The 20,213-nt window shown below is 39.1% G+C and overlaps 1 protein-coding gene across 2 annotated transcripts; it reads right to left on the reverse strand.

Annotated features, from left to right (window-relative positions):
* Positions 1 to 112: 112 nt before the first annotated feature.
* dtx2 (deltex 2, E3 ubiquitin ligase) lies at positions 113 to 19,900 on the reverse strand. Of its 2 annotated transcripts, XM_028465916.1 has the most exons (9): positions 19,369 to 19,900; positions 17,536 to 18,124; positions 16,041 to 16,099; positions 5,430 to 5,627; positions 4,056 to 4,123; positions 3,732 to 3,899; positions 2,626 to 2,787; positions 1,813 to 1,902; positions 113 to 914 (listed from the first exon to the last, which is right to left on the reverse strand). In XM_028465916.1, exons 1-9 carry the CDS (start codon positions 19,655 to 19,657, stop codon positions 666 to 668), a joined length of 1,872 nt encoding a protein of 623 aa, XP_028321717.1. In that variant the 5' UTR covers positions 19,658 to 19,900; the 3' UTR covers positions 113 to 665. The 2 variants fall into 2 exon arrangements, with proteins under 2 accessions (XP_028321717.1, XP_028321718.1); XM_028465917.1 differs by lacking the exon at positions 5,430 to 5,627.
* Between the last annotated feature and the right edge of the window lie 313 nt (positions 19,901 to 20,213).

Raw genomic sequence — 20,213 nt, forward strand, 5'->3', positions numbered from 1 at the left:
AAAAATATCAAATCAACTGAAAATACAAATATTTTGACTGCTTTATTAAAGATTTGATTAGCACAGAATCAGGACATGTCTTTACTTTTCCATTTCTGCAGATCACAATAAAGAAGGTAAGCAGCATTTAATGTGACCCTGATGGACCTGTGAGCGTTCCAACCATCCATCCATTAATGACACAGCGTTATTTATTTGCATCTTTTCTTTATTGCAGATTGCTTCCCTTCCTGTTGGGTTTGTACACGTTAACCACGCGCTGAGCCGTCAACACAGGAATGCGTTAGAAATAGTTTGATGACCTTGATTGTCGTAGTGAGATTCCCTTAACCAGAGCTTAATGGATACGATGCGTCTCTGTCCTCATGTCCACACACTGGAAGTGATGAAAATCACGCCTTTGTCCAACAAAAAGGAAAAGTCAAACATCTGCAAATGTTTTAAATAAAAACGTACTCCACCGATCCGCAGCAGAAACTCGTGTTTGTATTTACAGCCGTGAGGTTTCACCTCCTGGTTATTGTCCGTCAGAACTAAAGTGCTCGATGAGATTCTTACGCTAAGATACCATGATGTGCGTGTGTGGCGTAACTTTAGAAAAACACATTTCCAGTTGGATAGAAGCAGCTCAGAGTGAGAAGTCCTCCTGGGGAATCTGCTGGGTCCTAGCTGCAGTTGGGTGCGGTTCCAGCAGGTTGGAGGCAGTCCTCGCTCACGCCCTGAGAGGCCAGCTCCGACAGGACGTTGTCCAGGTAGTTGGGGTCAGGGAACCCGTGGCCCGACAGGTTGGACATCATCTCAGTCTTGTGGTGGATGCCGTTCCAAACCACCGTGTCCGGTTCTCCTGTAGTACTGGACGTTCCCACGATGAAGATGAGCCGACGCATCCACGCCACTTTCAGCAGCTCCAACACCTGTTTACACACACACACTATATCACCACCTACCGTACTTCAAAATAAAACACACCTTTCTCTTTCTTTCCCGAAGCCAAACCCACAAGTTGAAAACCTTAAGTAAAAGTCTTTTATGATGTGGTTTCTGAGTTTTGATTGGTGCTGTAGGTCATGTGATCATAACAAAAATGATTTAGCTTCTTTAGCAATGGTTTCTCTGGTTTGTTACCAACTCACTGACCCAATTTAACACCCATTTTGTATTAATTAAATATCCTCCCAAAAACCCATAATGTGGAGGAAACTCATCATTAATGTGCTAGGACAGAACGCTGTGAACAGACAGGCTCTTTAGCAATGACCTTTTGTGTCTTGCCCTCCTTGTGGAAGGTGTCAATGGTCGTCTTTTGGACAACTGTCAGGTCAGCAGTCTTCCCCATGATTGTGTAGCCTACAGAACGAGACTGGATACCATTTAAAGGCCTTTGCAAGGCACCAGGTGTCTTCAATATTGAACCTCTCCACAATATTTTAATTTTCTGAGATACTCAATTTGGGGTTTTCATTAGTTTTCAGTTATAATCAACATTAAAATAAATAAACACTTGAAATATGTCAGTCTGTGTGAAAAGAATGTATACATTATACAAGTTTCACTTTTTGAATGGAATTACTGAAATAAATCCACTTTTTCATGATATTCTAATTTTAAGACCAGCACCTGTAGATTATGATTCCTTCCTTCCTTTTTAGCTTCTCATCTGTTTTGTTAAAAAACATAATACATTTGTTATTTATCAGTTATCATCATCCTCAAAAGTTTAAGATTGTTGGTTAAACCATTAGTTCTGTTGCCATGACTACACACCAAAGACTTTTTGTCTTTGAAGGAGTTCACCCTGTAGTATGTGTTTACCTTCCGTCCTTTGTCGTTGTCCGGTAAGAAGCAGAATCGAGGGAAGCCTCTGCATGTGTACGGCTGTCCTGGGTTGGGATGTTCGGGGCCCTACGATTGAAAATAAATAAATAAACTTAAATAAACTTAGCGTTTGATCAATATGAAGTAATTACACAGTCATCAACATACCCCACCAGATTGGTTGTCATTAAAACTCTCAACCTTTTCCTAACTGTCCTAAATCGAACTTAGATGTACACATTAGAAAGTATCATCACATCAGAATATAAAATTACTATCTTCAACGGTTTCTGAGAAAAGCTGTCCCCTTTGAAGGTACGGCAAAAAACGGCACAAGAGCAATAACTTTGGAAGAAACTCCATCAAGGTATTGATACCCTGAAGCCACACACCAAATTTGGTTATCCTATCTTAAACGATTTCTAAGAAAACTTGTCCCCTTTGAAGATACGGCAAACAGTCAAAAAGCCGGAACAAGGGCAATAAATCTGGAAAAAATTTTTTTGCACTTCTCATTTTCGAACGCCATCAAGGTATTGATACCTTTAACTCGGATGGACGGATGCACGAACAGAGCTCAAACCTATATCCACTTTCCACACTTTGTGGTGGGGGATAATAAAGTCTACTTAAACTGAAACTCACTAAAATAATGTAATAATCGCAGAACAGCAGCAGCTCAATACAAATCCTATTAAAGCTGCTGCAGTTTTGAATCAGAGAAGCATTATTTATTCTCTGCAGTGTTTACAGACACAGTGACACAGATTAACACTGTGTTCCTGGAGGTTTGCGGTGCTACTAACGTACCTGTATCCCAGGTGGAATGCTGTAGATGATCTGGATGGTTCCACAGTCGGGGTGACCCGGCAGTGCCTGACTGATGCTATAAATCTCCATCTTTCCTTTGGGCTGCGTGCCCGTCTTTTCCCCGTAGATCGTCTTACAGGACGGACACTGCAGGCTGCCGTCCTTTAGGAGCAGAGACCACCATGGTAACAGATCAAAGCATAAAAGAGACCACCATGGTAACAGATGAAAGCATAGAAAAGACCACCATGGTAACGGATCAAAGCATTGATCAGAGGAGCCACATTGGCCCTCAGAGTCAGGAGTGAAACATGTAAAACAAGACTAGAACACACACAACCACAGTCTACATTCTATGCACTATATCTATAACACTGCAGTAACCACTTATGTTTTCAGGTTGTCATAATTTGCATCTTGTTCTGGTTTATTTTTCATCTTGGTATATTTATGCTTACATACAGTTATTATTATGTTACTATGTTGTTTCTCAGAGCAAGTGGAAGGAAACGTGTTTGACAATTAACTTTACATTTGGCAAAAAAAAAAAAAGCTACCTATTATGGGGTTAAAGTAGATTACAGTTTGAGATTGTTTTAATTTGTAAAAGGATAATAAATAAAAAAAAATTTAAAGTTTTTTTCTCTTTTTTTTTTACTTGTGTGCACATGCTGTCAAAGGTCAACACTACAAGAAGTGCAATCGTTATGAGACAGCAATGTATGTTTTGTTATTGCAATAAAATAAATTGATTTATTTTATTGCTTAATTGTGACCATCACCAGCCCTCCCTAAGGAAGGGCAAGAGACCTTTTATTATAGGGAGGATATAAAAAAGGGAGAGCAGTGTTGCACCTAGGTGGTGTAACACTGCTAAAAGTTAATTTTTTCCACCCCAAGGTTGAAAAACAGTGTTACTCAAAAGGGAAGTCAAATAATTCAGCAGCTAACTGATGTTAAATGGAAGACCAATAATCGTAAATGTATTTGTAATCAAATGGTTACATTTGTGTTATTTTCAGATTGTGTTGACACTGATGATAGGAGCTGCTTTCAGACTCTTATTGGTTGATCGTTGTTGCCTTGACGTGATGCGAGTGGCGTACCTTGGTCCCGTTGTTGTACATGGCCAGCATACAGAGCATGTGCAGCGTGTGTCCACATTTGATGAACTTTCCCACAGCGTCGGGCAGCACGTTCAGTGCCCCGCCCTCAGAGGACGGCGTCTCGTAGCCTGATGGGTTGGACAGCTGGTCCATGCAGATGATGCAGTCCTGGGAGACAGACAGAGAGACGTGGGTGAGATACTAATGCACGACTTTATGACTTCATATTTGTGCCACAATTCTGTAGCAGCAAAGGCAAACTGTAGCACTAATCTAACGGCATAGCGTTTTGTCTTCTGCAGAATGCAAACGTGAGGTTTTTACCTCATCTGCCACTCCCGCCACCACCTGCATGTAGCGCTGAATCACGTCCTCGGGTCTCTGAGTGGAGGCTGAAGGATCACAGACAGAGAAAAATGGAGAGAAGGTGAAAACAGGAAAGAATCAATGACGAGAAGAGGAAAAACACCACGTGCTTCACAAGGAGACGCTACTGCAGAAGTATCGGAAAGATGAAAATGAATGACGGCTGAATGAGTGACACACACACACAAGGCCTTCAATAATTGCTTGAGGATTCATTTATGGTTGCCAGATTCTGCTGAAGAACAACAAAAATATTAGTGGTTGCATCTGCGTTCTTGGTTCACATACCCAAAAAAAGTTTAATTGGTCCCAGTATAGATTAAAAATAAATATATTTTCTAATTATGCATTTCAGTTAAACTTGTGGAGAAGTAGCAGATAAACTACTGATATGTAGACTAAAAAATAAATACATTCTAAATGACATTTTCTCAATAATAAGCAAATGTAAATAAAATATGTACATATTTTTTGCTCTGCAAGAAATATTTTTTTCTTGCATAACATGAATCAAACTCGTGGTTTGTGTGCCCAAATTAGGCATTAATCAAGTTATTTGGTAAATCAATATAAGGTCAGTAACTGAATGTTTCACACCTTATGGAGCTCCTATAATTTATTTACTTATTCAAATGTATTCGATTCATATAGCGCCTTTTTGGACACTCAGTGCTTTACATTGCATTTTTGTTTTACTCCACACACAGTGGTGGTAGGCTACTATTGTAGCCCTGGGGCAGACTGATGGATACGTATACAACCGTTTACATAAAATGTAATGTTACATTAATGGTTTCCATCAAAACAACATCAAAATGCCATATGTAGTTAGACTTATTTCAATCATTTTAATTATTTATATTATTTTTTTAATAAACTTCTAGTAAAACTTTCCAAAGATTCTCAAAATAATGACTGTGAAGGTCATGTGTGTCAAACTCAAGGTTTGTGGGCTAAATCTGGCCAGCCAGGACATCCATTTTGGCCCGTGGGATGAATGAAAGCATGACACAGTTGGTGTAAAGTTTACACCTGAGGAAACCTTAAGGTATTCATATATGTAGCAGTATTGTATCAAGCACACAATAATAATAATTCAGACTGTACTTTTTTCCCTATAAAACTACCCCAGGATATTAAGCAGGCCGATGTAGTTTAGTGTGACTGTGTGAAGTCCCTGTTAGCCGTTAGCTACAGTTAGCTGGTGATAGATGAGCTAAAGGGCTGAATGTGAGCGAGCTGATGAGATGCTTCTGAAGCCACAGCAGATGGATGCAATAACAGAGGATGATGATGATGATGATGATGAAGGGACTGGGAGTTGGTAGCTACCTCTCCTGTGCTGCCTCTTAGCTCTCCTAACTGAACTGCTGCTGCTGCTGGGTGGGGGGAGCAGAGGAGGAGGCAGACACAGAGTGGCTGGATGCTGCTGCTGCTGCTGCTGCTGAGGAAGAGGAGGAGGAGGAGGAGGAGGGGCGGAGGTGAAGTGCACGCCAAGTCCTACCGCCGACATCAAAATGGAGGCCATGCCTGGAGCGGGGCGGGGTCGATGATGGTGTAGAAGCGGGGCGGGGTCGGGTGAGGGTGGAGGGCGGGTGGAGATATGGATATATTACCAACCACAGCTTTTAGATACCAGGTATCATACAATATCAGTGTGTGTGTGTGCGTGTGTGTGTGATGCACAGTAACTTCATAATAAATATGGTTTGGCACATTTGTGTTTTACAGTTTGCAGACCAACCTCTCCATACCTTATGTATCGATTGATTTCAGTGTTTATGTGCAGCACTTTGTTCCCTTGTGTTGATTCACACATGAAGCTGGATTTCATTGGCCAGCACCACTACTTGCTAAGCTAACTAGTCCTTTCACTCTGACAGGCATGAGCCCTTTTGCACTTTTCTCACCAAAAAAAAAAAGATGAACAAAACAAGATGTTGTGACGACGTGAGCAAACGCTCAGCATGTTGTCTGGAAACAGGCCAACTTGTCTGCGGACTCACGGAGCATCTGTATTTCAATACATCTGAGCACTAAAGCATCTTCTGAGCAGAGTTTAACGTGTGATTTATGTTTCTGTGTCACATCGACACTGTAGTTACTCCATCAGCCTGTTGCATGAATGTGCGTCAGCAGCTTTAGTCTGTCAGCACACATTGCACAGAGATCCTCTGCACTTATCACGACTGTACTTGGTCCGTATCATAAAAATCACGACTTGGATGGGATTAAAGCAGCAATCTGCACTAAATGCAGAAAATGGAGACGTAGACTAGAGCTCACAGTCAAACTGCTCTTTATCAAGAACTTCAATGCACTGTGTGTTTTAATGAGAGAACATGTTTATTTTAACTCTCTTCCAGTAGCCCAGTCATTTATAGGCCTGTACAATATTATTCAATGTATGAGTGGGGTCAAGTTAAACATTTTTTGTATTTTATTTTATACTGTGCTAAATCAATATTTTTTATATTTTTAATTGATTTATTCTTTGAAGCAATAATAATAATGTACACAATTGCAATGTTTTAATATTTGTGAGGTTAGTACACATTCAGAGCCATAAATGCAATGGTACTAATAATTTGCATAATCGTTTATTTCGGTGTTTCAGTTTTCAGCCTTGTTTTTCTCATTTTCGGTTTCGGCCCAGAATTTTCATTTCGGTGCATCCCTAGTGGTGAGCAGTGAAATGTTAGCAGGATGAACAGGAGGGGGATCAGCTCACAGCCCTGAGGTGAGCCAGTGCTGAGGATGGTGGGGAGGAGGAGACGCTGAGAGGGGGGGGGGGGGGGGGGGCTCAGTCTGAGTGTGGAACATTTGTGGACCAGTATCTGTGGTAAGTTGATGTTTCTTTAATTCAGACAAGGTTTTCCAGGAAAAAAAATGTATCTCCTGACTGTCAACTGCCAGTCTTCGTCAGAGGAGTTTTGTTGATTGCCTTTGATGGTTCCCTTTGAAGTTTCACTTGACTTCCATGTAACAGTTCCAGCGTGATTCATTTAATTTCTTTTTGAATAGTATGGTAAGTTGAAGTTTTGTTTGTTTAGACAAGGTTTTTTAGGATTATTTTATCATCTGACATGTTTCGACGGAGTTCTGCTGATCGCCTTTTATGGTCCCTTCGAAGTTTCACTTGACTTCAGCTGCAACAATAAAAGTTGAATGCAAAAGCCTTGTCTGAATAAACAAAACCTCAACTTAACATACTATTCAAAATTAAAACAAAATGCATCTCGCTGGAACCAGTAACTGTGGTATAATGGTGTTAAATGCAGATCACAGAGAGTAGGCGGACCTAAGGTCTTTACTGTACACGTGTGTGGGAGTAGTTAGTCTTCTTCAAGCTCAGGTCCTGGGAGTTTAAGGCTTCTGTGCGGTTTCTCAGCACATTTATATATTGATTCCAGATTAGCATAGCTCCTGTTTGCTGCAGTACTTCTTTCCCTGCAGGCGGTATTTCCAGTTGCTGTTCAGCCTTTGTAAAAGTGTCAGGGTGCGTTGGTTTTAAGTGGTTTAATAGGTTGCTACTTGTATTGTTGCCATGAAGTGGATTGACGACGCAGCACTGCTTCTGTTCACTCTGTGCTTTCTCTCTCTCCTTTCATATCCATCTTTTGTTGTGCAGTGCGCTTTTGGTTCTGATATCTGATTGGCTAACATAATCACCTGACAGCTCGGACTGGACTACATCCATAAACGTAAGCCCTTAGAGGTGATTAAACGTATTGTATATAGACACGCCCATCCCAACATTCTGAGCCGTATTTTTCCTCTGCTCTGTTAGAGCTGTAGCTTCATTTTTGTGGATGCATTAAAGTCCGTTTGTGACTTAATGACTAGTGTCTACTTTAAATAAATGCATCTAACGGCTTGGCTCACATAACCTTGAACCAACATCGAACCATTCCAAGGGATAGTTTGAACATCTCTCCCACTAATAGCTGACAGGCTTTCCATATTGAAGATGTGGAGGCAAACTGCCAACTGTGCAAACATCAACGTACACATAAATCAGCAGAGGTCACACACTCAGCCTGTGGATGCGTCACATTTGGAAGGAGCAGATATTATCCAATGTGTTCTCCCAATATGAAAAACCACATATAAAGAGAGAGATGTGTGTTGTTTGTGGTTCCTGCCTTGTTCTCCACTGTGCAATAATGCAACTGTGGACAGACCTGACGCATGAGACGTTTCATAGTGTTTTTACGGTCGTGAGCTATAACTATGCTATCAGAGGTGCACTATATAGAGAAAATTATTAGGCCACACCTTTTAGTGTTCAGTGTTTAAATCAGACTCTTTCCCAAAAGTGTTTAAATCAAACCATTTGCCACGCAGGGCAGACAGAAGGGATCGGTGAGAAAATGAGACGCTTTGACACTTCCTAAACTCGTCTGATTAACCAGACATTTTGGATGACGTGATGCTTCCAGCCTTGTGGGAACAGTTTGGGGAAGGGCCTTTTGTTATTCCAACGTGACGAAAGCCTATATAACCTATATAAGGGATTTGGCTAGGCTAATCCTGATATCCTGGATGAGTTAATGCAGGATAACAACAAAATCACACAAAATTATTCCAAAAATCAAAGTTCCTAGTGGCAGGGGTGAAAGTAACTGACTACATATACTCACGTTACTGTAAATGAGTTGCTTTTATGGGTGCTTTGAGTATACTTCTATATATATATATATATATATATATATAAAATTAATTTTACTTGTACTTAAGTACGTTTTAAAAAAAGTTAAGTAATTCATTACATTTCTACAACCAACCGTTACTGAGTAAATTATTTTTTGATGACACTGTGAAACTACAAAAAGTGTAATAACCAGACAACAATCAAATGCATCACATCATAGCCGACCAACCAGATTAAACGCCAAAAATGCATTGAATAAGGTTATTTTCTCAGTTTTACAAACCTTTTATTTTATACAGATTATTTGGTGGAAAATGTCCAATTGTGCAAGATTTGGTCTCTTCCTTTTTAAGTTTATACATGAGATGTTTACTGTATGCAAGGGAAGATTTATTACCAAAAATATATGTGAGAGGTGAAAGTAACTAGTAACTTTTACTTTGAGTACTATTTAATTGAGCTACATTTTACTTGTACTTGAGTACAATTTCAATCAAGTAACAATCAAGTCTTTACACCTCTGCCTATTAGTCATTATTCTATAATGTGGCCCTTGGATCGAACAACCACACTTTTGTGGCTCCTTCTATGATAAAAGTTTCCCATCCCTGAAATATTGTGATTAAAAAATCAAACAACCAAAAAACAATGAAGTTCAGTAACATCAGTGGTGGTCAAAATGAAGAAGTGAGAAGAGAAAGTGATGGACTCCTGCTTAAGCAGTTCACTAACTGTTGACCACACAAAGCACCACTGATTACCATTAAAGTTCATTACTGACTAATGAGCGTTAAAACTGTCTGTTTGGAAAAGACGCTGCTCGAGTGGCTGCCGTCTCGCTGCAGTCTCGCCTCTGTGCGTTTCCTAATGAGCTCCTGGTTCACCGACGCTTTCTCTGCTGATTGTATTGATTCAGCTTATCGCAGCCCGGGATGCGAGTGAGCGTTTAAGATGCATGCAGCGTAGAACGCGAAAGGAAACAACAAAGAAACCTCGATAGCTTTTTAATTTCCATACTTAAAACAGTCGAGACCTGCCGTCTAACCAACATGTTGGTATTGAATAGTCAGTCATTGGAAGGAAATAACACACAGGAAGCACACAACTTATGCTATTTTCTCCAAAAACAGGATGAAATTAGTCATTGAACAGCAATGACTGATTTCATCCTGTTTTGGTTTGACCCAAATGAGCCAAGAACATGTTTCAAATTAAAAATATTTTATCTAACACAGACATGGTCAACTGGTGGCCCACGGATCAGGTTTTAGAAATCTCTTAATGGTGCGGAAATAGTTTTTGCAATTTTTACAAACATAATTAAAGTAAACAATTGAACTATATTATGCTTAAAGTTTTATTTAAAGTAGCTTTACAATCACTACATCTCTCTCTAATGTGGTTTCTAATAGTGGTGTAACAATACATCGATTAATTAATTAACGACATCGATCCACATCGTCGATTTTGGAAAATAATCTAATTGCGATTTTTTTTCCCCTCAATATTGCGATTGAATATGCGATTATTTTTTAAAGGGCCACTTGTCATGTATTTTTCAATAAACACAAGCGATAAATCAATCTGTTGTTTCATAATAAACAACTTCAGATTTATTTAAACTTTAAATAAATATAAAATATAAATTGTAAAGCACAGATTACAACAATAAAGCAAACAAATCTGTGGCTTTACCTCTTCAACATATCTAACTAACTTCACGTTTCATGAAACATGTAAACATGTGGACTGCACTTCTTAAACACTCTCTGAACTTAACAGGACAATACAAGACAGGACAAGAAAATAAATAAATTGCAGCCTTTGCGATTAGAAAATTGCATTTTTTTTTTATTATCGCGATAATGTCGCAAAATGCAATTAATCGTTCAGCTCTAATCGTCATCTTTAAGATACACCTTTATTTTGAAATTCACATAGCACGTGGTGTCTGTACGACATGAATGGCAGCATCATGGCTAGCGTGAGCAGCATAAAAGCAGATATGTTGCAAAATGTGAGAGCTTGTAGAATGTGATGTGATATTTTTTAATTACTTGCCACAAATATCGTTTACAACCACAACTCTCCGGTTACAACTTCTCAAATCTGCAGCTAGAGAAACACAAACTACTGTTCTTTAGAGCTGTGATGTTCACTAACAAACCAAATGTATTGAACGGTTCTATAACGTGAACGACGGGAGCAGAGTCGCAGTTGCGAGCTGTAAAAGTGAAAATTTAATGTAAAATCTAGAGTGTGATTTTGCACCAAAAATAGTTTCTCTGTCAGCTTGGAAGACGGTAGAAAATGGCAAAAAATGAATAAATAAAAAAAGCAGTTGGATTTAAAGAGCTTTTTTAAGCCAATAAGTGAAGCTAAGCCTGAGGTTCAGAAGTCCAAGCTTGTTTCTGTGGAGGCGAGCAGCAGCACAGCAGCAGTTAGCAGTAGCAGCACCTGTCATGCAGTCATGCTAATGCAGGAGAACCTGCCTCCAACAGACAACTCTAGGCTTATGAAAGACAAGTCAGGCCTCGGCTGTGAAATATGGAAAAAAGTTGCCAGGATACAAAGTTCTCCATGGCTCTTTTTTGGCTGTACTGACAAATAAAAGTTAAGCACACATTTTATTTTCATTTTCTGTTGTGCTGCTGATTCATTAGAGGATATATGGTGTAAAAGTTAGTAAATATTCTGCATATGTGGGTACTTGTGTTCTGAAAGTATAGTGACCTTTGTGATGAGTGGCTAAATTAGCTGTGATTTTGCGCTGTCCTTGGTGCTGAAACACACCGTAACGGCTGATTGTCTGATTCATCATTCTTTTATTAAACATTTAGGTTCATTGGTTGTTAGTTAACAAAAGGCACTTTAAAAAATGTGTTCCGTGACATCTTTGTCTCTCTCTTGCTGCCGGAACAATACCCGACGTTTGTTCCGGGACCTCATGATTTACAAATTAAGCACTGTGTGTTCTAAAAATAAGAAAATTAATACTATATTGTTGGATCTGAAGGGTTCCACATTTTTCTATTATTATCTTTTTAACTTTACAATAACTCTATTCATTTCATTTACTTTTCTGTCAGGCCTCTGGCTATTTTGTAATACTAATAAATCCTGCATGTGGAATTGCTGTCAGAGGTTTGATTTAAACAAATTATTGGAGTTATTTTTATTTTTTGTTAAATTATAGATGACAGATCCTTTCTGGAAATGTATATATAAAGATATGTAACATAGTGTATGATTATGGTTTGTTGTAATGCTGGATCAGTGGTAGGTATCTTGCCTCCCATGCGGGAGACCCAAATTGTTTGGTTTTCTTGTTGTGAGTTTCCTCTCTGGGAGATCAATAAAGGTCTATTCTATTCTATCCTATTTTGTTCTATTCTATGATAAACTTTAAAAAAAGAACAAATCTAATAATTAGTGATTTATAAAAGTGATCAGCTCCACCTCCTCTTACTGTAACTATAGCAGTCCACTTTATTAATTCTACATGTTTGGATATTATTCATGCATTAAGGCAGTCGGCTATTGTGTGCCAGCCTTTCTTTTTCTCCTTTTTATCAGTTTTTGCTGTTCCATTTTTTCCTATCATGTCTTTTATTTCTTCATCCTGCAGCAGAAGCATCAGCTGTTCGCAGGTTTAAATGATCTATACTTTCATCAGTGATTCTGTGATCAAATTCATGATTTTCTAAAGAGAGTGATGAACGCACCACTTATCTCAAACATCCACAGCCGGCTTCACTAAGCCTCGTCTCTGTATCATGACTCAGCAAACGTGCAGCCAATTTATCCAAGATACCAGACTTTATCTAACCAGACATTCTCCTTTAACCTGGATGTATTTATCACACTTTAGTGCAATGCCCCCCTGATCTCTACCAAACTGCCTGTGAGCTGCCTCCCTCCCTCCTGCTAAGGAGGGGAGGGGCCAGGTGGAAGCCCCTCCCACTTGTAAGTGCGCACACCTGATTCTTTTAATGACAATAACCAGTGACTGTGGGTGAACTGGGGGCAATGGCAGTGCTTGTTTAGCAGACTGCAGAGGAAAGAGTTCTTCCCCTCTGTTATGACTGAAATTTGATGTAATGACTCGTCACATGTCTGGATGAACAGCTGCTGGTAAGACCTCGATTTATAGCCATTGGTTTCATCCTATAAACTTCTGTTTCACATTCAAAATTGGACTTAAACATTGTTTAGCATGGAAACTTAAGTTGAACGTATTTATTGTTCATTTATTTGTAAAGTTTGGCAAATAGTTTAATAGGGAATTCAAGGAATATTTATTGAATTTGATGTACTTGTTTAATTTAATGATTTATTAAGCTTATTTCCAGTGCCATGTTAACTGTGTAGTTAAAACTAGATTAGGTTAATTAATACGTTAAGATAAAATGGTTAAGTAGTTATTTGAACAGTAGTTTAAAAATTATGGAAAATGCTGTGGTTTAAAACTGTTTTAAAATACCTAAAGTATATTAATTTAACTTACTTTTAACAATCTGATTTTAACTTGCGCTTAAAAAGAATGAATAATACAAATATTTTATTGTATTTGTAATCATTTTTGTTACAAATAAATACTACACACACGTTAAATACAATGTGGTTGTTAAAATCCCAATAATTAAACAATCGATTAAGATTGGAACAAGCGGAAAACCTTACTTAGAAAAAAAATGGTACTGATTTGAACTGTAAAATAAAATGTGATACTCGGAAAAGGTTAAAGTTCATAAGCAAAATTTGATTTCAATGATCAAATGGTTGTCTAATTGTACTGTGTATTTTCCTTTTGAGGTTTTTCACCTACGCTTAGTACCTACCTTCAAATAATAGTTTGAATAATAATAAAAAAAGTATCAGAAAGTCTGTGCTCATATTCACAAAGCATCCTAAGGCTAAAAGTTGCTCTTAGTGATGTCACTGAGGAAAATCTTCCTAGAATTTTTCCTTGTTAAGATAAAGTAATTCACAAAGCTTCTGAGGCCCAGAGATCTTCTAAGGTGTAAAACTGTTAGGAGGAGAGAGGAGAACTTTTAAGAAGCCTAAAAAAAGTCTTAGACAAAAACAGAAAGGACAGAACGATATTCTCTGTATGTTAAACGACAATGTATTAATAAGCGCCTTATATTTATTATTATAGTGTTTCTGGTTTTAGTTTTTCACACCATCCAGAGTTGTGTTGCTTTAAACTCTAATTGGCAATAAAACTATTCTGATTCTGACTTTTCTCACACAGAGTAACGTAATAGCAACCTTGTATTGCTGAGTGATTTGTTCACTTCCTTCTCTGTGAGCTGTAATCTCTGCCCTCGCTTTGATTGCAGCAGGAAACAGCGCTTCACACTCGTATCTTGTGCCACAGAAGAGGGAACAATGAATTGATTAGCAGGGCCAGCAGTCACAGTAATCACTGACAGTTGTGTCTGCTCCACCATTAGTATCAAATACATAAAGCGGTAAAATTACCAACGTGGACAGTTAACTACAATAAGTAAATCAATATAATAATCAGCATGTGAATGAGGTTCAAACATTTTAAGCTGTGTATGAATTAATTCAATTTTGCTGAATTAAATTAATTTCATGATTACACATTTCTTAATGCAGTCCAAGTATGATCAGTTTATTTAACTCTCCATTAATCACTAGGGGGTCTATTCTCCCATCTGGACATAAGCGATTTTTCACACGCCTGCAGTTACGCACTTCTCTCCTACGCGTATTCTCTGGTCCAGGTTCCTGACACGCCCACCGCGCGTAAGTAGAGCAAAACCGTGTATGTGTGAATGAAGGCGGGCTGAAGGAAAGGAGGCGGTGATGTCCTTTTTTTTTTTTTTTTTTTTTTTAGGCTGTCTAGAGATCACGGAACACGGAGTTTTCCCAACGCTTGTAAATGTCATTGAAATCTAAAAATGATAAAGTTGACTTAATTTGAAACACTTTCATTGATAAACAATGTAACAGGTTGATTTGATCAGATTATTGCGGTGTGAGGATTGGCTTCATTCTTCTGTCTGAGTCACAGTTAAAATCTCTCTCCATCATCATCATCGCTGTAAAGCGTGACAGAGTTAGATGCTGGAGATATGAAGAAATAACCTGGCCGCAGAGCGTCCTGCTTTAATACAGAGGGATGTTTGCAGTGAAACAGAACTATTGGCTTCAATAATACGCAGTTTTAAATATAAATAGTTTAAAGGCACCTGAGCCTCATTAAAATATGTGTGGGAACAGTTTCTGGTCTATCCTCATCCACATATGACAGCGTGTTTCACTCTGTAGTGGATCAAACTGTGACTTTATGTAGGACATAGTATGAAAATAGCCGAATCACTGTGACCAACGTGGACAGAAGTCTGCGTCTGTCAGAGTTTTAATTATTCGCTCAGCAGCAGCTGAGTGACGCATGAGTCAGTGTGGCTTCAAATGTTACTAAATCCATATTTCTAGTGCAATCTAATGTTTCACCTTATCAGGGCGCTGCACTTATTCCAGGGTTAGCAGCGCGTAAGAGGAAAAGGACTTACGCACATCGGAGAATGCGTGTAAAGCCAAATTTGCGTAGCTGGGATGTGACTGACTTAAGTACAGGGGGAGAATAGCTCGCAGCCAAAAACAGCGCCACTGTGGCTTTTTGGACTTATGCACATGGGAAAATAGAGCCCTAGGAGAATAGAGCTCTTTTGTTCCCCTTTCTCTAACATCCAATCACAGAATATAGGAGACCACATCATACCCAGCAACAGGGTCAACCACACCTCCTCAGTAAGATAAAAGTTTCTGTCAACTCCTTGCTCAGAGTTGCACTCAGAAACTTCCTAAATCACTTTTATTATTCCTTACAAGGAGCTCTCTGAGGGTACTCTGAGAAGCTTTGTGAATACGGGTACTGGTTCTTGGAGTGAAGTCCAGTAAAACACATCCAGTAGAGAGAAGTTCTTTTCAAGTCAAGAATGGCACAAAATTAAGATTGACTTAATCACTGATCGGACTGTTTGGTCTGAATTTACAAGATTGAAATTTCAAAAACAAAAGTATCAATAAATACGAAGACAAAACATCCAGGAAACCCTATGAAATACAATTAATGAATCAAGTTAAATTTAGAAGCGTAATGGAAAAGTTAAGCTGCAAACTTCATTTGATTTTCAGGAATGATGGAGAGAAACGACATGTGTTTAGTGCAGTGAGAGGAAACGTGTGGTGGTGAAGTTTCTCTGTTGTTGTGACTGACAGAAAGGATGAGCGGAGGTGAGCGACTCGTTTACCTGCCAAGGCGGAGCTCACACTGGTGGATCCGTTCAGTGGCACCGAGATAGAGGGAATGCTGGAAAATGAGGCAGACGGAGACATTAAATCAGTAAAAGAAGCAAATAACACAGACCAAGGGCTTGGATTATTGTGTAACCTTTACAATTATCTGAAGCAATATTCTTAGTGACAGTTTTTTTTTTCCTAACTGATTCAATTAGCAATACTTTAACTTTTCATGCCAAAAACACTGATTACTTTCTTCCAATTTTTAAGAAACGTATATCACATATACGAGAAAATTTATTCATACTCAATCTGTCCCTCACTCCTCACACTACCGCCATCATTTTGCACCTCCTCGTCGCCTTCCACCACCACCACCTTATTTGTTGTTTTAATATTCCATGCATCTTGTCCAGTGTCTTTCAGTGATTGAAAAGATGCTTACAAACAAAATGGAGTATTAAAAAAAGAAATTGCTGTTTAAGCTTTTTAACTTATCTTTAGGGCATCTTTTTTTCATCTTTTTTCTAACAAGGCTTTAGCAAACAAAGGTCTCCGATTATCAGTTCTTATTAGTGTTGAACCATTTCTGTATTACTTCCGTTTTATCGGCTTCCTCTAATAGGATGCAAATAAAATAATGCCAAAAATACTTAACAGGAATAAAATAACTTGAATTTGCTCATTAATTGTATTTTCCGATGCTTCAGAAATGGTACGCTCAAATTGCGCCAAAGCTCACAAGATTGAGCGCGTTCGAGTGGTCATTGCGAGAGATTTTGAAAAATCTATGAAAAGTCTGTTTATCTCTTCCAAACAGTTGCTACACATTAAACCTTCTGTTTTATGAGGAAAATATGGTGAATATGCGAGATGTTCTCCCAAAATTGTGTCATAACTATATATATATACAGATAATTTGTATTTCAGGAAGTTAATTCCACGATTTCCATCATCGGATGCCCTACATTAGTTAAGCTTCTCAAAATGCTGACTCTTACTACTTTGCTTCCATACAAGATAAGGAATAGATCTGCTCCTGGTAAAGTATTTAAATTAATAACAATTGTTTACAGAGTTTGCTTGCAGTTTTCTTGCAATTTTGTTTAGTTATTTTTGAGCAATTGTCGTCATTGCTTGCAGAAAGCAAAGTGAGGTTTTCATGGACTGGGAGACTTGAATCATGAATCATGAGAGACAAACTTGAAATATTATGACAGTCGGCGTTGCTGAATAAAACAGTCCATGAGTTTAGAAAATAACAACCAAATGTGTTGCTACTTTTTACTGCTTGGTTGCAAAATGCCTTCAAGTTTAATAGAAAAGCCTTGCGGGTCATGTTTATGGTTTAACAGTTTGAAACTTGGGCTCTGTGACAGGAGGAAGATGGACAAAATGAGCGACTTGTTATTATTAGAGACGAAGAATAGATGATGATACTTTGACGAGTCCATGGTTTATGTTTAAATAAGAAACAGTCACTAAACACAGAAGTCTCACACGTACCTCAACCCATTGGCACTGGCGGAGCTGCTCATAACTGGAGCTGGGATCTGACTCCCAGAGGCTGGAAGAGGCCACGGGTTCCCCCAGGACATGCCCCCCACAGAGAGGGGTCTCCTGGGGTACGGCGAGTAAACGGAGGCTGGGTGAGCAGCAGCGGCTCTTCCTGTGGCCTGAAGGCTGGGCCGGTTCAGGCTGCCTGATAAAAAGGAGTACCGTGAACGGCTGGGCATTGGCCCCGTGCTGCTGTGGTTCAAACACTGCTGGCAGGAGCAAGCGGGGCCCGAAGGAATGGTCGGGGGCCCGGAGGAGGCCAACGGATAGGGGAGGTTACACTGTCGTCGCACCAGCCGTCTGAAACCAGTGGATTTGTTGACCTGGGCTAAAGATGTGAGGTCCACGATGTAGTTGTATCCATGTGGGCCTAAGTCTGCTGTGCCCTGACGGGCTAGGTAACTGTGCTCCAACAGGATGGAGGTCCGAGTCTCGTATGGAGTCCATCCTCCTTCATCGTTGGCCCACTCCCAGTAGAATCCACTACCCAGACCTGAGGACTGGGCAAACAGAGAGCGTCGCACTGAGCGCGTTGTTCCTGGGAAATATATAAAATCACAAAAACAAATATGTATAAATCTATATACAATGTGTACCGCAGGAATTTAAAAAATAACTCGAAAAGCAGCTTTTTCCAACAGGGAAGAAAACCCCCCAAAAAACGAGTTGTTCCTGCAGATGTGTAAACATGTCTCCACCTTTTTGTGCAGCTTCTGCCTCTCATTAAACTGTTACTTGTGACAAATTCTATACAAGTTAGTTCATTAAATGTCTAATCTTTAGTGGATGTACTTACATGTTATTCATAGCGGAGGGGGAAGTCCTTAAAGGATGTTTAGTCAATTACTAATTAATACTAGTACTTTCCTCATCAATCTTGTCATGTATTTTAATACAAGTGAAAAAATCACTGAATTGTTACATTGCATAAATTATTATATTGTAGGGAGATTTTGTGGGATTGTTTGTCAGAAGAAGTCGCAGGATTTTAGAAAAATTGAGAGTTCCTTTGACAATTTGTGACTGCTGTCATATGACATAAGCACAGGGAAATTAAAAAAAAGCCCCTGAGATTTGGCCCCCGGGCCTTATGTTTAATACATGTCATGTATAGTAAGAAGGCATTGGTCCTAAAACAGAGCCTTTTCATGAATAACATTGATGTGAGCTGAAGAGTCATTAATAACATGAAACAACCACTTTTTCAAAATAATAATAATAATAATTTAAATAACCTTGTGCTGACATTGACAATGTGTTCCACATGTTCAGTTTTTATTTAGCTGACATTGAGTTAATTATGTCCATCAATATAAACCAACAGGCCCAGTTTGATAATGGTGTTTGTAAAACGTTGAAGAAACAAAATTAACATGGATTAATTCAGTAGAATTCTGTATTTGTATCATGTTTAACAGTGAAAATTTTACACTGATCTTTAACTGGGTTGCAAAGGAGTAGCAATATATAATGTTAAATGTAACATTACGATTAACTTTGGTGGACTTGAGTATTCATTCAAATCTATAAAATATCAGCACAGATAAGTTAATTTGTAACAGTGTTTCCTTTGTTTTCATAACATACCACAGCTGATATTTAAGGATTTAATTAATATTAGGTTTAAGTTGAGAGAAACCTTATTTGAAGGAACTATGGAGAATCAAAGTAAACGCACAGCATGAGGCTAAAGCTAGCTTTGTAGGCCCGGGTTGATGATGGTGAAAGATGAAGGTAATATGGATGTTTTCAGTGCATTACCACCAGGTGTGTTTAGCCCACCTGTGTCCTGTCTGAACTGCTTCAGGCTCGGGATGTCGATGAGGTACGGGGACAGGCTGGGGTCGGACTGTCCCAGGTAGATGCTGGTCGCTCCGGGTCCCGGTCCTCGGTGACACCGCTCGATGTAGGCGCTCACCTGTCCGCTGTAGGGCCGCCAGCTGCCCCGGTCGTCCTGCCATTCCCACACGGCTATCATGGGCTGGGCCTGCGGTACTGTGCCGGACATAGAGGGCCCAGGTCCTGACCCGTTTACCTGGGCACAGGAGCCGGACACAATCGCCATTCTCATTGAGCTTAGCCTAGCTTAGCCGAAGCTAACAACAGCGGCTCGTCCCTGGTCAGTTTTCAGCAGGTTTTAGCTACTAAGGCTAGCTCGGCTCGTTAAAACGCAACATTATAACCTCGTTAGCACGACTTTGGTGAAGAAACTAGGTGAAAATGAGACGGTAAACACCTTAAATCAACACTCATGTTGACAAAGCTGAGGCATTCAAGGGCTCTTAGCTTACTCCTCTGCTGCCTTCAAGAACCGTTGGAAATGTCAGAGTTCATAAAAGAGCATCAAAAAGCCGGTTTCATCTTTAGAGAAAAACAGTTTCACGAACAAAAAACTTACCTCATAAAAACACAGTTTTAAATGAATTTAGCCATGTAATGATAACACAAATTATTATCATTATTATTAATATATTGTATTATCTTATTATACTATATATATTATTATAAAGATACAAAAAAGAACTCTCAAAACAAAAAGACAGTAATATACACAAAATGGGTCAAATGACATGTCAGAAAAGTACACAGACTGCTAAAACACACAAGACAAGAAAAAAAAATACAAA

The sequence above is a fragment of the Gouania willdenowi genome, chromosome 14, assembly GCF_900634775.1.
Source record: "Gouania willdenowi chromosome 14, fGouWil2.1, whole genome shotgun sequence".
Classification (NCBI taxonomy): domain Eukaryota; kingdom Metazoa; phylum Chordata; class Actinopteri; order Blenniiformes; family Gobiesocidae; genus Gouania; species Gouania willdenowi.

Coding starts and splice junctions, on each gene's coding strand:
- dtx2 (XM_028465916.1), bottom strand. CDS start 19,657: ATGAGAATGGCGATTGTGTCCGGCTCCTGTGCCCAGGTAAACGGGTCA. Junction 3,900..4,055: donor TGGCGGGAGTGGCAGATGAG/GTAAAAACCTCA, acceptor TCTGTCTCCCAG/GACTGCATCATCTGCATGGA. Junction 915..1,812: donor ACAACGACAAAGGACGGAAG/GTAAACACATAC, acceptor GTGTGTAAACAG/GTGTTGGAGCTGCTGAAAGT.